At 35.0% G+C, this 20,955-nt stretch overlaps 1 protein-coding gene across 5 annotated transcripts in view; it reads left to right on the forward strand.

Moving 5' to 3' along the window:
• ERCC6L2 (ERCC excision repair 6 like 2) overlaps positions 1–20,955 on the forward strand; it is a 170,532-nt gene that overhangs the window by 104,388 nt on the left and 45,189 nt on the right. For all 5 annotated transcript variants that reach the window (XM_061200588.1, XM_061200589.1, XM_061200591.1 and 2 more), the window contains exons 14-17: positions 4,896–5,048; positions 9,182–9,262; positions 10,698–11,859; positions 17,202–17,356. In XM_061200588.1, coding sequence (XP_061056571.1) covers positions 4,896–5,048; positions 9,182–9,262; positions 10,698–11,859; positions 17,202–17,356 — 1,551 coding nt within the window. The remainder of the gene's footprint in view (positions 1–4,895; positions 5,049–9,181; positions 9,263–10,697; positions 11,860–17,201; positions 17,357–20,955) is intronic.

Genomic DNA, 20,955 nt, shown 5'->3' on the forward strand with positions numbered 1-20,955 from the left:
ACAAAGCCTCTGTTAGAAGTTGAATTGTGCCCCCCGCCAAAAAACAAATAAAATAAAAAACGTATGTTGAAGTCCTTAACCCCTGGTACCTGTGAATGGGATCTTATTTGGAAGTAAGGTCTTTGCAGATGTAATCAAGTTAAATAAGGTTATACTCTATTACGGTGGGCCCTAATTCAATGACTGATTTCTTATAAGAGGGAAATTTGGATACAGACAGACACAGAAGGAGGATACCATGTGATGACAGAGGCAAAGATCGGAGTGATAAAGCTGCAAACTGAGGAATGCCTAGGATTGCCAGCAACCACCAGAAACTAGGAAGAGGAAAGGAAGGATATTCCCTTAGAACCTTCAGTGAGAGCATGGCCCTGCCAATATCTTGATTTCACACTTTTAGCCTCCAGAACTGAGAGAGAATAAATTTCTGTTGTTTTACACCACCTGGTTTATGGTACTTTGTTACAGCAGCCTTAGGAAACTGATATAGCCTCTAAGGCAAATATTGTAAATTTGACTACATTTTTATATGAAACTTCTATATGACAAACGAACTATAAGCCAAATTAAAGGAGAGACCAGAGGAAATGCTTGCCATAAGTATAATAAACAAATTAGCATCTATAATATATAAAGAACTCCTACAAACCAATAAAAAGACTGATTAGGCATTTTAGTGAAGAAAAAATACAAACAGTTAACATGTATATGAAAAGATGCTTAACTACACTTATAATCGAGAAGTAAAAAATAAGATTGCGTTTTGCACGTTCTGCAAAAGACTTTCTTGTTTTGTTCTGTGGGGGTTTTTTTAGGGAGGTGAGGAGATTGGCGTTGCTCATTGTTGGTGGGGATATTTTTAAAGAGGTGCTAATATAGTGTTTTTTGAGAATACAACTTGGTGCACTTATTTTAGAAGCTAATTTAACAGCATTTTTAAAATGTACTTTCTCCCTATTTACCTGGCAGAAATATTCTCACATATGCACAGTGAAGGATGACAAGGATTTATATTCAGAATTGTTAGTATTTGTTTGAAAAATGAAAAAAGGAACAGCCTAAATGTCCAATAGTAACAGAATTAACATAAATTCTGATATACCCATATACAGCAAAAAAATTTTTTTAAAGATTATAGAGCAAATGTACTGATGTGGCACAATCTTTAAGACATTTTAAGTGGGGCAAAAGTAACTTGCAGAACAAGTATATCAATTGTGTTTATTTATAAAACTGTTTCTACATGTATATATAAATAGTTGTAACTGCATTGAAAAAGATCTAGGAAGGATAAACCTAAACATTACAGTGTTGGTTAGACGGATAAGGGATGATCTGTGTTGTTCAAGTCAAGGGATGATCTGTGTTGTTCAAGGGAGACTTGCCCTTTGATGTTTTTGTTTGTGTTTGTTGTGATAATGCCTTCACAACATAAAATATAAAGTATATTTTATACTCAAAAAAAATCGCTTATACAGCAACTGTGCTCCTTCAGGTTTGGAGCATTGCATGTAATCTAAAATTTGGCATTCAGAAATTCATCTTTCATATATATGTAATTTATTTAGAAATTAATATGTATTTACAGAAGAGTTACAAGAACAGCACAGAGAACTCCCAATTAACTTCACCCAAATTCCCCAGTTAACATTTTACCACATTTGCTTTCTCTTTCTCTCAGCCATGATCTTTATTCTTTTTCTGAACCGTTTGAGAGGAAGTTGAAGATTTATCACCTTTAAATTCTTTGTTTTCTCCCAAATAAGGACACCGTCCTATTTATATGTACATATAAAAATAGCTTTATGCACTATAAACCTCAATTTTACATATTGTTCTGCAACTTGTTTCTCCCTCACCGACCCCCCCCCACCAACTCTCCTCTCAAAAATGCAGTTATCCAAATCAAGAAACTAACACTTATACAGCATTACCTTGTAATCCATAGAACCCATTCAGATTTCATCAGCTTTTCTGGCAATGTCTCCTTTCTCCTTCTGGCTCAGGATCCAATCCAGGATCATAATTACATTTCTTTTTGTGTCTCTTAAGTTTTCTTCAACCCTAAGTTACCCAGGCTTTTCTGGTCTTTCATGACCTTGACAGTTTTAAAAAGTAAAGCCTTTCCTTGTGTATGCTTTCCCTCAGCATATGTCCATTTGATGTTTCCTCATCTTCCAACTCAAGACAAGAAGCCTTGGCAAGAATGGTACAGAAAGAATGCTGTGCTCTTCTCATTGCATTGGTCAGAAGGCACCTGGTGGTGACCTGATCCACCACTGGTGATATTAACCTTGATCACCTGTCAAGTTTGTGTCTGCCAGCTTTTTCCACTTCAGAGTCACCACTTTTTTCGTTTGTAAATTAGTATATATTTTATGGGGAGAGCATCAGAGACTATGCCAATATAGTCAGCCCTCTGTATCCATGGGTTCTGCATCCTCAGATTCAGCCAACCATGGATTCAAAGTATTCAGAAAGAAAATTCGAGAAAGTTTCAAAAGCAAAACTTGAATTTGCTGTGTGCTATTTACCTAACATTTACATTGTATTTACAACTATTTACACAGCATTTATGTTGTATTAGATATTATAAGTAATCTAGAGATGATTTAAAGTATATAGGAAATAATTCATAGCTTATATGCAAATACTATGCCATTTAATAAAAGGGACTTGAGCGTCCATAGGTTTTGTTATCCATGGGGATCCTGGAACCAATCCCCCCTATACCAAGGGATGACGGACAACTGTATCCTGTTCCTCATCAAGCTTGTACTCATCAGCCTTAGCTTTCATTGATGATTCCTGCCTGAATCAGCTACTACTAAGATGGTTTGTCAGATGGTGATTTTTCTATTTCCATTATTACTTCCTTTATATTTGTTGGCATTCTACCATAAAAAAAGAGCTTTCCCTTCTCTTCCATTTATTTAATCTGTGTGGACTCATGGGATAGTATTTTAGTAACAGATTTTAGTAACCCACTGAATATCATTAATTATTTTTATGTTCAAACTCTCATTTTTTGAACAGTGAGAACCCCTTCAAGGGGGCTTCTGCGTCCTTTTGACAAGCCCTCATCATGCTTATTGCACTTCCTTACTGTGGTAGGCTGAATAATGGCCCCCCACAGATATCCACATCCTAATTCCTTGAACTGACCTGGATTATGTGAGTGGGCCCAGTGTAATCACAAGGGTCCTTATAAAGGGAGGGGTAGCAGTAGGGTCAGAAAGAGGAAAGAAGGCGGCAATGTGATGACAGAAACAGAGGGTCAGAGAGTGATACGAAGATGCCTCATTACTGGCCTTGAAGATAGAGGAAGTGGTCATGAACTCTAACATGATGAATATTCCTTTTTTACTTCTTGCATATCTTGTATATTGTGAAGAAATTAAGCATTTTATAGCCTTGTATGGGTTCTTCTTAAGCTAGAAACTAAATACTGGTTTTTTCCCCTACCCTCTTGAATTCTAACATGATTTTGTTATAGTTACCCTACAGATCGACGCATCTGGCCTTTACTTTTACTGGAGCCACTTTGGAAAACTTAAGTAGAAAATAATGTGCCTTTTATAAGTTTTGTGACAAAACTTTGGTAGGAGACTTATAAAGATTCAGATTAATGCTTACAAATTACTTTGGTGATTATATTTAGTAGTATAGCAGTCTGGCAATACAGTGTTTAAGGAAGAGTCAGTAGCAAGGGTAAAGTCATAGGTAACTGGGCCATTAAGTACATCAATTGCTATTGTGATTCTGTATTTCCAGGTCTATAGCCCATATTTCTGGGATGTTGATATAAAACTAATCAAGTTGGTATGTTGATCCATAACTTATTCAAACTTAGGTCCCAAGGGTCTTGTTTTAAGAGGGACATCTGGATATGAGAAATTGATACAAGTATAAATTTTGAATTCAGCCAAACTCAGGTAAAAATTCTAGAAATGATGCTTCCTAGTGAGGCAGCTGTGAGCAAGGCACTTAATTTCTCTGAATTTAAGTTCTTTTATTTCTAAAAGGGAGATGATAATATCTTATAGGGTTGTAGGAATTAAATGAGAATGTAAAAATGCTACACATGTGTTCAATAAATAGTAGCTATTATTAATAAGAATAATTTTATTTGCCTAAAGTAATTTATTATGGTGCAAATCAATCTGATGATAATCACCATAAAGTATCGCTTCTTACTAATCCTTCCATTAGCAATAGATTGAAGTTATTTTTCATTCTTTGTTTCTTTCAAGAAATGTTAGAGTGTACATGGGGTTAATCAAATTGTATATACATTATATACAGTAAATAAAGCGATGACATTATGTTGGTACTAAAGTGGTATATGTCCTTAAGGATTCCATGTCAGTGTTCTTTCTGTATTCAGAATTGTTTCAGAGATGCAATGTTGCTAAACAATGATTGGGTTTTTGCTGTTAGTTGACAATGTAACCATGGCCACAATTAGTTTGATACGAACATGGTTATTATATAATTACTTTAGATTATAATTTAACTTTGGTGATGTAGCAACTATTTCTGCCAGTTTTAGTAGTTTCTATTGAAATAAGAGTCTAGAAAGGAGAAAAGTGTATTCAAATGTATGCCTTTTACATTTTACATCAGGTGGCTAGTCCATAGAGATATGATCTTGAGTCAGTTGTTAGAAAACAGATAAAATAGGAAATGTAAGATTTCTTCTTTAATAAAACTGGCCAGATTATTATTATTTCACCATAATGGCAACATCTGCCAGGGAAATTAAAATAAAATTTCCTCCCTACGGAGATTCTGCCTGCTCCAGCTAAAGCTGTGTATATACAGGGAATGCCAGGAAATTCTGACATATTGTTGGAGCGAACACTTCAAAATATCTTGTGTTTTTTCTGTTATAGCAACTTCACTGTGTGGTGGTTGGAAGTGAAAATGCCAAGCGGTATTTTGAAGCAGTTCAAGGATCAAAAGAGCATCGAGGAGAGCTTTTTGGGGTCTATAATCTCTTCAAACTGAGGTCCCAAGGGTCTTGTCTTACAAGGGACATCCTGGAGGTGTGAAATTTTTTTCTGATCTTTTCAATATTTTAAACATGGATTTCTCCCTCAGGAAAATTGCTGGTGCCTTTTCAGAGAAATTTTTGGTTTTCTTCTTAAAAAATGTTTTATGTTTAGTATTTCTACTTTTATAGAAATAGGAAATGAATTACTGTACCTCTAAACTAAGATTTTCCCCATGCATAGTTATAAATAATGTACATACACAAATTCAGATACATATACAAGACAGTATGACCTCCAAGGCCATTTTCAGACAGTAAAGAGAAATTTATTATTTTGAAAACAGCTGTTGAAGTCAGGAACTAAAAAAAGAGACTTTCCTAAATAAACAAAAATATAAAATGTGTTTTGATTAAAAGTTACCAAATACTCCCTGAGATGCACTCTCATGTCTCATGGAGATTTTTGTTTTCTGTTCCCAATAAAAATTCCACACCAGTATTTCAAACTTTCCCAGTTGTGTTCATCCTCAGGATACAGATGTTTCTTATTCTTAACAGGATATTTATATCCTTTAAAAAATCTTTAAAATTCTTTAATATACCAGAGTACTAAGAATATTAACCTATTTTTTAGTTAATATTGATATGAGTATCATAAGATCCTAGACTATCATTTTTTTCAATCCCATCATCATACAGTTGAGGAAACTGAGTCTTGGAAAACTTAAGGATATTTCCCTTAACTTCCAGGACTTTGTAGTAAAACCTTAATGTACTTCATTTATTTAATAGTACCATAAAAACAGTTCAAGGAACAATTGGTCCCTGTCCTTAAAGAACTTAGACCATCTTTATGGGAGGTGGAAGAGAACATTTACATACTGAACACGTAACATCAGTAAGCATATGTTAAGCAAGTTTAGTAGCAGTTCAAACGTGATCATCAATGGTTGGGGAAGAGGAAGGTATATATGATTTGTATGTTGTGACTATTACAACTATTATACAATGTCTGATGTATATTGCTGAGTTTTTATTTTATAGTAACTATTTGATTCTGAATTGAGTGACCCATTTAAAGTCCCCCTTTCTCAGTCTTTTTCTTGTTTTGAATATGCTATTTCTCTGATGGACTTGTTCTTTCCCATTCCTCTTCTCTAATCAGTAAATAGCCTTGTTTGTCCTACAGGACCCCCTCAGATCCTACCTCCAGCTTTGGGTAGTACTACCCAACGTACTAGAGTATATTCATGTTTCTAATTTGAAATCATTATCTATAAAATATATTAGTATTATATTACTTATCCTGTTTTCTACTGTGTATCAAATAGTTTTATTCTCTTTTTTATCAGAATAGCCACCTATTCCTCTGTTAAAAAAGTGTTAGGTAAGGCATTCCATATGACAAGTTATTAAACGGAAAGTTCTCTTATTCTCTGGTTGTCCTAAATATATGTTGTTTCTCCTCCAGGATTGTTCATTAATGACAGGACCCTCCATATCTTATATTTTGTTTATGGTAAAATATGCTTAACTACTTGCTAGGCACATCATTGGCACTCAATTATTAAATTAAATTTTGAATTAAAATTGCTCATTTGTTATCAATCAGAATTTAGTAGATTCATGCTGTGCTTTTGGCCGAACGATGTTTTAAAATATTATTAGTCCAAGCCCTGCATAATGGAAACATATATTATAAAGTAAAAGAAGTATTTTACTTCCTATGATACATTTTTAATTTTTAAAGGTTGTAGAAAAATCCCTTTTAAAATGTTTTAAGATGTAGAAATTTGAATATATAGAACACTTTTAATCTGATGATTTCTGGGCAATTTAGTTCTATTTTGCATTGACTTTCTTTTAATGGTTTCCCTTTAGAGATAGATATTGAGAGCTAATTTCACAAATATTTATTGAGTATATGTTAAATATCCAATACTATACATCATAGAACTAGGCATACAGAAATGAATAAAATAGACAAAAAGCCCTGCCTACAAAATTTTACATTCTATTTGGGGGAAACAAATAATAAAGAGAAATATAACTGAAGTCAATATATTATGATGATAGATTCTAAGGATAAAAATAGAGCAAGTAGATCAATAAGTTCTAGAGATCTACTACACAGCATGGTGAGTATTGTCAACAATATTATTATTATTATATACCTCAAAACTGCTAAAGGACTAGATCTTAAATGTTCTTACCACATAAAAGAATTGATAATTATATGCCATATTAGAGGTGTTAACTAAAGCTATGATGATAATCATATTACAGTATATAAATATATCAAATTAACACCTTGTAGACCTTAAACGTACACAGTATTATATGTAAATTATATCTCAAAAAAAAAAAAATACAGCAAGGAAGGGAAATAGGGAGACTGTCAAGGAAAGAGCATTAAAATTTTAGATGGAGTAGCCAAGGAAGGATGCACTATGAGATTGCATTTGATTCTTTGAAGAGACGAGAAAGGAAGAGGTGTTTTAGACAGAGGAACAAATGCAAGCAAAGGCCCTGAGGGAGGAGCATGCCCAGCATGATTTCAAAATGGCAAGGAAGCCAAAGTGGCTGGAGTGGAGTAATCAAAAGAGGAAAAGATGGGGCCAGAGAAATGACAGGAAACCAGATCCTGCAGGAACTTTGGCTTTGACTTTGAGTGAGAACAAAAGCAATTAGAGTTCTGAACAGCAGAATGACATAGTCTGATCTATACTGTCTATTCTAAATGTTAAGAATTGGACTATAGAAGTACAAGAGCAGAAGCAAGACGCCAGGTAGGAGGATACTGCAACAATCCAGCCAAGAGATGGTGGTTTGGGCCAGAGGGTAGTGGTGGATGCCCTGAAGCACTGACAGGATTTACTGATGGATCATCTGATAGGGTATGAGAAATAGGAGTTAAGGATGGCTCCAAGTCAACAGAAGACTGGAGTTGCCATTTACCTATCACAAAGGGATTCTGACAGCTTGTAGATTTCTGGTGCTGCCAGTTGCATCTGTTGTAGCCATTTGGCTTCTGTTAAAGAGATAAAAGGGGGTTCTCAGGACAGAGGCTTCCCACTCCCTTACAGTAATAGCCTCTAGGCACTGGAAGAAAAGATCTCATGGCAATTCAGGAACTCTTTATCATTCTTTCAAGTTCTTTAGGGGTGATTCTCACTTGTTGCCCTGGATACCAGGTAACTGGAACCATGCCATTGCTATATTATGAATATTGGTGTATTCGTAAGTTGGATATTTGTAACTCTGGTGATGATAGTATTATTTCCCCTTGTTCTATCAACAATTAAAGGCTTGAAAAGAGAAATTTATTTCCTTGTGAAGAAGAATTTAATATTCTAGAATCTAGGCCATTAAATATCTCTGCTAAATGATATACCAAAAGCTATAAAAGCATACTTTCCTAAAAGATGTAGCAAGCCTATTATCTAATTAAGATATTAGATGGATATTTTCATTTTGATGTCTACTACACTGAAGGAATCAATAAACATATTTTAATGAATATGAACTATGAACACACTAGCAATATAAGCTAGAATATCGAGTTCCCAATACCCAACATTATCTGTGGTATTTAAAATGTTGATAATATGTCCTTACAGTTATTGCAATATTATATAATATTTACACATATACAATAGTTATATAGTTATCATATAGACATAGTTATTATGGCTATCACTACTGGGTAAATTTTTAACAGTTTTTCACTCTCCCTCCCTACTAGGGCTTTTAGTGGAGTTTGCTGAAAAATGTTATTAGTTTTCTATCAGAAAAAGTAAGCTTATGATAAGAAGTAAGAGTTTGTTATGAGCCCAGCAGGCTTCCACTGTGCCTCTATACTACCTAAGAATTATGAGCATTTTAAAATATATATGAATTCCTTAATTAGCAAATTGAAAAATAGCATTAAGAGAGTTAAAGCAGGCTGTACTCAATTTTTTTTTTTTTTTTTTTGGCCATACCACGCATCTTGTGGAGTCTTAGTTCCCTGACCAGGGATCGAACCCAGGCCCATGGCAGTGAAATCGCAGAGTCCTAACCACTGGACCGCCAGGGAATTCCCTGTACTCAATTTTCTTAACTCTAAGTTTTAGCAAGCCGTTGCTGTTGTTTATCTGGTTGTTTCTACCCTATATTTTACACAGTTATTTGCATTCTTTACAGAGAGAAGGCCAAGTGGAAGCAGGGGTCATGACAGCTACAACATGGTTGAAAAAGGAACCTCCAGTACACAAACTAGAAACAGTAAGCAATCTTTGAATCTGTAGCCTAGAACTCCTAGGAAACATGTATGTGAAGATTTTAAGTTTCTTTTCCTTTTCCTTCATTTTTCAATGCATAAAGAAAATGTTTTTTTAAAAACGTCAAGGACACAAAGTCAGAGGACTGTCAGTAAAATTAATAATTTAGGCTAATATTTCATATCATATCATAAAAAAAAATTCAGGAGCAGTCACCAGGTGTTTACATCCAAACTGGAATTTTAACTGTGCCAAACTGTAAATCCAAAATTAAATGCACTGTATAGGTGACCAATCCCACCTAAATAATTTTTTTTACTAAACAACAAATTAAATGGAAAAATAGCAATCAATGTATATTTAAAATTATTAAATTCAAACACCAAACTCATTCTCTGACTCAAGCAGATATTTTATCTGAGTCCTTTGTCTTGTGGTAGTTTGTCATCTCACATACTACATACTTTATTGTCATCATAAAGTCTTTTTAAAAGTAAAGAATATATATAGAAGATTTTTTTTAAATTGTTGTTGCTGTTTTTTTCTTGTTTGTTTTTTTTTTAAGGGATTTAACTCTAAATTTGTACTAGCCCAAAGATATAATGGGCTATATGATAACTATATATTATGATATAACATATATATATATATATATATGATATAACAGTATATCATATAACTGTATGATAACTATATGCAATGATAACTATAAATTTATAACACCCCTATAAATTTATATAACCAAGTATGGGGTGAATATTTTTCTAAATTTATAGAAATACATGAGTATCAAATGTTGGCAGAAGTATTACCAGATAATACTTTCCCAAAATCTTTTACTAATGAAGCCTCAGTTTTCAGAAACTGAGAATATATTTAGCTCTAATTAATGTGAAAAAAGTAAATATTGGATTTAAATTTGTAGCAAATTTTACTTCAAAATAGCTTCAATATTTTCTTTATTTATGGTGGTCAAGATCCTATCCAATCTATTTTTAATCAATTAGAAACATTTTCCAGTTGGGAATTCTTTAGCTCCTACAAATTTGTTTTGTTTTTAACGCATGATTGAAAGTATCTGCTGGACTGTCGTAAGCAATAAGTTGTGTGCTTTTCACTTTGAGGCCAGAATCAGTCTCTGCATCTTAGAAGCTAACAGCTCTGCTCTGTGTTTTCCTTATAAATAATTTGATCATTTGATATTCTAGTTTTAACTTTTATTTATTTGGAAAGTTATTCAACTTTAAAAGAGTATACCAGACTGTAATATTAAATCCTTTATGTTTGTTTACTATCAATAAATGTTTTACTTTTAGAACATACCAAGTAATATACTTGTACATAAATTATCTGCCCAAATTCAATTCCCCTCCAGTGTGATAGATTTGATATCCTTATTTTGACGTTTTCTAATGTTTGCACCATTGCTTCTTATATAGGCTAGGGAGCCTGACTGTCAAGAATACAAAAGTCCAGAACAGCCTGCAGAACCACTAGCAAAAGAAGCATGTGATCTCTGCAGTGATTTTAGTGAAGATGAATCAGTAGGACACTCAATAATAAAGACTGCTAAAAACAAAGCATCTGACTCAAGTAAAGCTTCGGGTACTCCTGGACAGCTTACCTTACTCCAGTGTGGTTTCTCTAAATTGTTTGAGACAAAATGTGAAGCAGTTGAGGACAGTGATGGAAATACTGCCTCTGACAATGAAAGTTCTGATGAACAGCCCACATGCCTTTCAACAGAAGCCAAAGATGTTGGTTGTCGGAAAAGTCAAGACTCTCTTGGTACTTCAAAGCATCAGAAATTACCTAACATCCTAAATCCAAATGGAAAATATATTTTTGATAAAAGTGAGATTTTAGAACAGAATATTTCTTCTGAGTCTGATGATGAGAAAAATTTTAAAAATACAGTTGACCACCATTGCATTTCACAGAATGTCACAGAATCAGAAGATAGTGATATCATCTTTCCCACACAGTACACAACTCAAAGATTCCTCAAGAAGAGTGTAAGGTTTAAGCCACCTATGGATGGATCTGAAGATTCTGAAACAGAAAACCCTGTAAATATAAGAAATAATGGTGATAATAGAAAGACCAATGTCAGAGGAAATGGACTAATTTCAAAACAATTAAATCCTGAGAACAAGACCCTAAAATCTAATACAAAAAGAAAAGGCAGTAGTGATATTAGTGACGAATCTGATGACATTGAAATTTCCTCTAAGTCAAGAGTAAGAAAGAAAAGAGCTACTAGTTCTCTGAGGTTTAAGAGAAAAGAGGAAAATAAAAGGGAACTTTACACTTTTCCAAAAACAATGAAGAAAACAAACCAACTGTGTGCAACAGATGAAGACTGTACCTCTCAGGCTATTGATGATTTTACATCTTCAGATGATGATTTATCTGTTAGCCACATCAGTGTCTCTAAACAGAACCATAGACCAAAAACTATAAAAGATAGAATCAGTTTCTCTTCAAAATTAACTAGCCATGAGAAAAATAGCACTTTTATACCAAGAAAACCAATGAAATTTCCAAATAAGAGCATTGTCAATCAAGATCAGATGTGTGAATCAATGGATAAATTTTTAGGTAACTGCAGATATATTCTGAAATCTTTTCTTTGCATATTTGTTTCGTGCAATCAAATAGTTCCGCAAGAGATTCTTGAGTTAACTTGAATTAGCTCTACAATCAAGATGCTACATTGAGACACAAATGAGGAAGTGGGTGGTGGCAGGATAAAGGGGAAGACCACCTAGGTCAAGATAGAGAACTTTGTCATCTAGACCAGGACCCCTTCCATGTGGCCCATCTGAATCACAACCTTCCCCATACACTAATTATTCTAACTTTTTTGCATTTTTATGGCTTTATTAAATGTATATACATTTGATACAAATGTGTATCCCTAGACATTATAGTTTAGTCTCACTCATTAAAAAAATTTTATATAGCTTAATGTATAGGATTCCTCCTCCATCCCTTTTGTTTCTTTACAATTTATATTTCTCTGTTGAAGAAACCAGGCCAATTGTTTTCTGCAGCTTGCATATGGCGGATTGGTGCAGTTGAACATATTTCTCTGCCCTCTATATTTCCTGAAAATGAGCAGTTGGCGTCTGACACTATATCAAACTCAGGTTCAATCCCTTTGACAAAACAAAAGTTAGTGTTTGACAGAATGTATGCTGGTTTCTCTCTTTGTGATCTTAGCAGCCATTGATGCTTAATGCCTAGAATTATTTATTCATTCAGAGTAGCAAAATGACATTTTCTACTTCTCTCATTTCTTTTTCATTTGTTAGTTAGGATGCTTCTGTAAGGAGATACTTCCCCTCATCTACTGTTACTTACCCAGTGGTACAGTTCATACAGAGAAGGCAGGAAAAATAATTTCTTTCACAGCTTTTAGTATAATAAATTGATTTCCTATCATCCTTAGATTTCTTAAAATCATTATGAATTAATTGATTCAAACACATTTAATGAGTCCAAATCCATTTCAATTAATATCATTATTGAGGCTCAATTTTCCCATCTTTGGACAGTGGGAGCCTTTAAACATGAGCATTTTGATTCCTGAGATCTTTAACATGATGCTAATCATCTTTGATACCTCTCAGGTATTGCAGGATGTTCCATCATGCATTTTTTGCCTCAGACCTAAAATCAGTCATTTCTCTAAGAAGTCTTGGTTTCTTTTAGTGAGAAAGTGTGTTTCAAGACCACGGTCTGGTGCTAGGAGTGATCATTGCTACTACTCGCTTGGGCCTTTCAGTGGATAAATTGTTTGTGTTACGTATGTGTGTGTGTATATATAGGTATATATGAGTTTATATATGTATTTATGTACATGTATGTATTTTTATATATGATAAAATATTTCATGAATTCATATTGATACTTCCATATTTGTCCTTACCTTGGGGGTATAGAGCTTTTACTTAACCTCTTCTCTATCATATTTACATACCACTTCTTCTATGCTGATAATACCGGTTCTTTGGCATATAAGGAATGATTTAATTATAATGTTCCATAATTACTTATGTTTTACCCATGTTATACAAAAGTCGAATAAGAAAAATATTATTATAATATAATTCCTAGAAACATTAAGGTTTTGGGGTGGTTTTTTTTGTATATACTCTCCCATTTCTGCCCATTTTTAAAATGGATATATTATGTCTTCATTGTCAACACACATGAATATTGCATTATACTCTCTCCTCTTAGACTTCATTTATTCTTGGTTTGCAGATAACTATAAATTTAATGCTTCTCATTAGTCAGTGTCTCTAATGTCAATGTCTCTCTAGTCATTTTGGTTGTCTGAAGCTTATTTTCTAGTAGATCCCTTATTTCTAGTAGATCCCAGGAAGTACTCATGAAAGTAATATTCCCTGAGATTCTTGTTGATAGCAGTTTGTACCCTTTATACTTAAAAGTCATTTTTTCTGGACATAAAATTCTTGGCTTACACTTTCTTTTCTTAAGTATTTTAAATATGTAGCTTCATTTTCTTCTGGCATGAAGTATTGTGCTATGTGTTCTTTTTTTTTTCTTAGATGCCCAAAGTGTGTTTTTTCTTTTCCTTATTTTCTAGTAATTTTACTAGATTATATTTTGGTGTTTGTCTTAGCTCAGGCTGCTGTAACAAGTTACCATAGACTGGGTGGCTTAAACAACATTTATTTCTCACAGTTTGGGAGGCTGGAAGTCCAAGATCAGGAAGGGTTCTTGATTAGGGCCCTCTTCCTGGTTTACAGATCACTGCCATCTTGCTGTCTTTACATGGTTGAGAGAGAAATCCTCTCTTTATGTCTTTTATTATAAGGGCACTAACCCCATTCATTAGGGCTCCACCCTCATGACCTAATTATCTCCCAAAGACCTAACCTCCAAACACCATCACACTGGGGATTAGGGCTTAAACATATGAGTCTTGAGGGGACACAAATATTCAGTCCATAGTAGTCTGGATCAATATTCTCATAGTGTAGTTTCAACTCAGTTTTTATTTAAGGAAAGCTTATTTGTACTAGTATTTTTAACTACTTGTTCTATTCCTTTACTTTGACTTTCCTCTTCAGGAATTTCTGTTAATCAAATGTTCAGTCTTCTTTGCCTGTCTTCAGTATTTGTCACATTCTCCCAAATCCTATTTTATTTATTTTTCATTTCTTTTTGCTTTTTAAAAATGTCCTTCTATTTCTCTTAAATCAGTATGTATTGTGTTTATTCTGTCTTATGTTCCTTCTAATTTAGTCTCCATTTCTGAATTTTTTTTTTTAATTTCTATGTCTTTCTGAGTTCTGCCACTCATTTCTGAGTTATTCTAATTCTGATTTATATTGTTGGTTCCTATATTTTATCATTTTCTTAAGGTGTTTTACCTAATTTTGAAATCAATTACAATTTTGTTGTTTTGTAAGCATATCTTTCTGGCACATTTTCATTGTAGGGATATTATTCTGATGCTTATTCTCTTTTCTCATAATTTTTATGAGATTTGACCCTCTTGCTCATTTTTATAGAAATTCTTTTCCCTGAATTTTTTTAAATGAGGCAGAGTTTAAGAAATCTTTTCTAATTTAACAGAGATTCATATTTGTTATTTTTCTATAGTATTCAAAACTATGATAGGATTTCCTGTTTCTGTTTCCCCTGCTTTGCTCTAGACCATCTCTTTCCCTCATCCCTGTTCTTCCTTTTCTGCTCATTTTGACTTCATCCCAGCAGTTTTTCCTCATTGTATGGCCCTGGCCTGGGAGCCCTGGGGGGTTAGTTTGGGGAGTTCCTTAGGGCTAGCTTGCCCCAGCCCCTCAGGCCTTCTTACCACAAGCCCCCTGTACGCTGTACTCAGCTTTAGAGAATGCAGAACCTTCCCAGATCCAGCTGCTGATCTCCAGGTAACCCACTGTGCTAGGGTCTCCTGTTCTCCGATCCATCAGATGCCACACTGTCGCTTCCTTCTTCTTTCACACAGACCCTGATGCCATGCAGAGTGTGTAGCTATTAGTGGGTTATACCCACCCTCTTGTATTTTAGGGCTAATGGGAGTATCTTGTCATCTAATTTTGTTGTAAGTGTTGTCCTTTGCTTTTGGTTTTGCGGTCTAGTTGTTCTCATGTTCTCATGTGGGGATTCAGAGAGATTGAAAAACTGCTTCCCCTTACCACCATCTGCTGAGAATCTGATTAGTAGTTTTTAAGAGTTAGCATTGCTTTCAAAAGTGTCTCACTCATTCCCAAAAAACTACATGAAAGAATCTGATATGTAAGCAAGCTTATATTTTGATAAGCTTTCTTTTGTGGTTATTAGTAGTGTCATTTAAAAGTTCATTATGATATATATTTTGATACCCTTGTAATTAAGTACAGGTTTACCCTGCTCTCCGAAAGTAGAGCCTTCCTATGCAACTTTTTGTAAGCTGAAATGGTGTAAAGCAAAGAAGCAATTACCTTAGGACACATCTTGTTAATGGTTGCACAAAATAAATCCAGATAAAGCACAGATGCTCACAGACACAATCCAAAGCTATGATGGCTTGATGCTGAGATGCTGAGTGTCATTCCTGGGGAAGGAGCTTGGTGGTGCCACGCTTGCTGCTGGACTGTGTGCTGCCTCTACAAGGGCTTGCTGCAAAATAAACACTGCAACACTTTTCACTTTTCGCCCTTTTTCACAAAAGCGAAAATTCTCTTTGGATTTCTTTCTGTTAGAGTGAAAACAGGTACTAACGTAGGTCTTTTGGAAAAGCTAAGTGGTGCAAAGCAAACTTTCAAGAGCTAAGGGATACCGGTACTGCACTATCCTTTGGTTTCTGTGCTACAATTAGATTTTAGGTTTGAGGAATTACTGCATAAACTTTTTTAAAAGAGCAGCTAAGTTCTGTTTTTTGTTTTTGTTTTTTACTGTGTAAAAGGTGTCAATAGTTTGTGTGGAACTCATTCTATTTTGAATAATGCATAATATGTGTCATCAGAATTAAGAAAAATCTGAGTAAATTTTCTACCAGAATCCTTTTGAAGGTTTTAAACTGTTGGTATACTTACTACTGATATTTTGAAATTTAAGGTGAATATTATCTTGGTTACTCTTTTACTCATCTTATTTAACAACATCTTGTTTTCTCATGATTGGCAATTATGGTTGAGAAAGGTTCAGGACTAAAACAGCACAAGTGTTGAAGGTCATAATTGAGGTTCATTGCCAGAGCTGTTTGAGGGAGCTTTTATAGACCTCAATTTGAGCCTTCTTTTTTATGACCGCAATTTAAAAGTAAATTATAGGTGCCTTGAAGCAAAGCAGTAAAAAAATGTAGCCATTTTTTAAACTTCTTTCAGATAAAAGGTGTAAGTTAATTTTTTTCATTTCCTAAAAACCTCCAAATCTGGACATATGTACAAAAAAGACAGTGTACAAACAGTAAAACTGAACAAAGCCAACCAAACGAAACTCCCTGGTCATAAACCCCATGCTCCTACTTCGTCACTGTAATCAAATACATGTTTAAAGGAACAGGTGAGGTTAGCACTGCTTTTAAATTAGTAAACTTTTTTTTTTTTACATCAACAGAGACAACAAATTCATAGAGACAACCTTCCACTATGACTTTCCTCTTAGCCAAAACCCTCATTTCAGGCTTAAATCTAAAAATTGTTACCTGATTCAGAAGTTCTTATATTGATGAGAGGGAAAAGTCATTTCTAAGTTAACCTAGACCAACATATTTGAACTCTTTCTCTTTTCAATTGTTTTAAAAAAGAATATTGTGATATTGACATACAAACAATGTTTTTCTTGAGGATTAAAAATAAAATAAGCATAACCTGTTTTTAATGTGTTGCTGATAATTTTTAAAGTATACCTTGAACCATATTGCTTCATCATGAGACATCACTTAATAAACATCAATTACCTCCTAGGTGGTGTTCAGGAAGTGGCTTACATTCACTCAAACCAGAATGTGATTGGATCAAGCAAAGCTGAAAATCACATGAGCCGATGGGCAGCACGTGATGTATTTGAATTGAAGCAGTTTTCCCAGCTTCCTGCTAACATAGCTGTTTGTACTTCTAAGGTAAGTAGAACATAGGATAATGTATCTCTAGTTTTTACCTCATTTTCACTGAAGTTCCTCAACAGGATCTTCTGTAAGTACTCCCTCAAAAGTACCAACAAGACTATAAATGACTTACAAATAAGTGTAAAAAACAGAATACCATTTGGGGCACTATATCCACTAAAGATGTTTTATATTAAAAGACAAATCTATATCTAAATGCCTAATAATGTTGAGTTGCTTAATAGTTTCCCTCAGTGAAAGTCTGCCAAAAATGAGGAATCTGAAGGAATCACTTAAATCAGAACCAAAAATACTTCTCATATGGAAAAAGGAAAATGTATCATTAGATTTACCTCCATAATTTTTCATCTAAAATGAAGACACACCCAAAAACTAACTTCATATAGAATTTATATTTTTAACAAAAGGATTTTTATAATGTTAAAAGTAATAAATACTTCCTATGGGCTCTTCTCATTTAAATTTGCTGTTATATAGAAATAAGGCTTATATAAAAATGATATTTTATTTACACACTTTTGTCAAAAGTTTTAAAAAATATTTTCTTCTCTTTGGCTTATTATTCTTTCTTAATTCCTTAGAGCTAGGTGTCTGAGGAGTAGTTTTTCTACCACTTTATGTGTAGAAGTGAAAAATTGGTATTGTATATAACAATGACACTTTGTTTCAAGTTAGTGCTACTTTTGAGAATGAAGCGGGGGCGGGGGGGGGGGGGGGAATGCTATCTGAACTGTCAAGCTGAGACAGGAGATAGATGGGCCCCCAGGGCAAACGGTTTGTGTTCGTTCCTTGTGGACCGGTACTCTGAGACAGGAATAACAGGACAATTGAGAGAGGAGGCTGGACCCTGCCCAGAGGGAAGATAAGAGACCACTTATTCCTCATTCTTGAAGTCAGGAGACCTCCCAGACTACACATGAGCAGAAAGGCTCCTTGGAGGTCAAAAGGGGAGTGATGCCAAGTGTCCAAACCTACCCAAAGGCCTCTTCCGTAGAATTCATCTTGGCTAAGAGATGCATGCGCACACATGGAAAAATCCTGAGCTATACCAAATATGGACTTTGAACCAGGCAAATCAAAATGACTGGCCAAAGGAAACCCGAAGAAATGCCCCATAAAAGTGATTCAGACTGCCACGAGGGCGTGACTCTTTCTCTGAGCCCACCCGTGTGTCTATCCACACATACTCTTTTTCTCGCCTAATAAATACTTTACTTGTTTCACTACTTTCCGTCTTTGTGGGAATTCTTTTTCTGCAAAGCCGTACAGCCAGGGCCTTGTCACTGACCACTGGTCTAGTGGCTAGGATTCGGTGCTCTCACCGGCGCGACCCAACTTCAGTCACTGGCCGGGAACCGAAACCCCGCTTCAAGCCGCTGCAGGCCTAGGCCACCCAAGATCAAAGCTATCTTCATTTATTTGTACCTCATCTGGTTTGACAAAGATTTTGGATTGCCGTAATAAAATCAGAATACAAAATTAAGTTCATGACCAAGGAAAATATAAATTAAGACAGAAGTTCAAGACTGGGAGAAAGTTAGAATGCAGGTATATAGGATATACTGTACTTTCCCAGATATATTTTTTTAATGACAAATTTGATTGAGTTTCCTGGTAGACAAAACAAAGGAAGTGAACAATGTATTTAGTGTTTTCTAAACTAGTACATTTGGAAATGTTGGGCAGTTTGGGTGGTCACAATGACTAAGTGCCTGACTGGTATTAATGTCTGGAGGCCAGGGATACTAAATGGCTGTCCTGGGGGGTGGGGGGAGCATCCCACATGCCAAGAATTGTTCTGCCCAAAATGCCATAACACCCTACTGAGAAACACTGAGCTAAATGATTGTCCTTAAGAAAAAAGAAAAACAAAAAACAAAAAAACACCTCTTCTAAGGAGGAGCAAAGCTTTTCCTAGCGTTTAATTTGAAAGAAATTTGTCACCTGGCATTTTAAATGGGGACCACTGAATGATCTAGTTAACTGTCAGTTGTCTTATAATATCCTTAGAGTAGATGTAATATTGAGCTTTGAAAGGCTGTGCTTTTAGCATTTTTCAGTGTAATCCAAAGGCCCAATTTCAAAATGCAACTCATGAAAGCACTTTCATGACCCAAGTATGCCACTTTTTTATATTCTCATTTGATCTGGGAGTATACCGTATCTCAGCCAATGCTGTAAATAGCATTTCTACAGTTTGACTACCTTGTGGGAGCTATATGAAAAAGGTAGGCAGAAATGTGCTGGGTTTGCCAGAAATTTACCATATTAAAATGAAGAGCATATCAGAATCTTTTAAACAGACAGCTAAATTTTTTTTTAACGCATTGTTTACTTTGTTTATTTATTTATTTATTTATTTATTTATTTTTGGCTGTGTTGGGTCTCCATTTCTGCGTGAGGGCTTTCTCCAGTTGCGGCAAGCGGGGGCCACTCTTCATCGCGGTGCGCGGGCCTCTCACTATCGCGGCCTCTCTTGTTGCGGAGCACAGGCTCCAGACGCGCAGGCTCAGTAATTGTGGTTCACGGGCCTAGCTGCTTCGCGGCATGTGGGATCTTCCCAGACCAGGGCTCGAACCCGTGACCCCTGCGTTGACAGGCAGACTCTCAAACACTGCGCCACCAGGGAAGCCCCAGACAGCTAATTTTTTATTAGGTTTTTCTTTCTTTTAAACCATGCCTTTTTTTTAAACCATGCTCTTTTCCAAAGAAATTTTAATGTGAAAGGTCAGAAAACTTGGCAAACTCTGTAGTAGATGTTAATGCAGTAATTTAAGTGGATATTGGTCACTAGCTTATTTAAATATTTCTCAGAGAAGAAATTTATAGCCATGTAATACCTCCCAAAACGGACCCAAGAAGCAACCCCTAGATATAGAAGCAATAAAAAGTACCTTTGGAACCTTCGTAAGGAAAATTGTAAAAATGAAAATGCTGGAAATATACTTTGCCTTTAGTTGGGGGGGGTGGGTGTGCGAAGGGATTTCCTTTATCCTTACCTTAGCAATACCAGTAGCTTTCAACCTTTTTCAGCCCCAGCATTCTTGAGATGAACAGCACAGTCTCATCAGAAACCTTGTCTTTTCACAGTGATTTTCAGAGTGAGGGGCATTTCTTACCAGGAAACAAATTGGAATAACCAGCTCCTGGAGTTTCTGATATGTCCTTTGAGGCCATATATCTCCCCAGTCACACATAGACCAATTTAGTAGACCTTTTTCAGGGAATATGAAGAAATCTTGTGTTTAATGACTAAATCACGGTGGGTATAAAATACTCAGGGAAGTTTTAAAGCCATTAAGCAGGAAGTCCAGTCCCATGCCACCAACGCTAGCAGGCATTATAGAACAGTCTATATAAACATACTTATTTCAGTGGCTAACTTCTTTAAATCAATACTTGATACAGTAAAATTCTGACAGAATAAGATTCAATCCCTCAGATTTGACCTATATCATTTAATACATCAGGTTAATAATATAGTTGTACTTCAGCATCTTGAAAGCTGAAATGTATTACCTATAAAAAACAATCACTTGGGGATGGTATTATAAACTTACCATCAAAAAAGAAAGGTCTTGGATACACACTAC

The sequence above is a fragment of the Eubalaena glacialis genome, chromosome 9 (genome assembly GCF_028564815.1).
Source record: "Eubalaena glacialis isolate mEubGla1 chromosome 9, mEubGla1.1.hap2.+ XY, whole genome shotgun sequence".
Taxonomy (NCBI): domain Eukaryota; kingdom Metazoa; phylum Chordata; class Mammalia; order Artiodactyla; family Balaenidae; genus Eubalaena; species Eubalaena glacialis.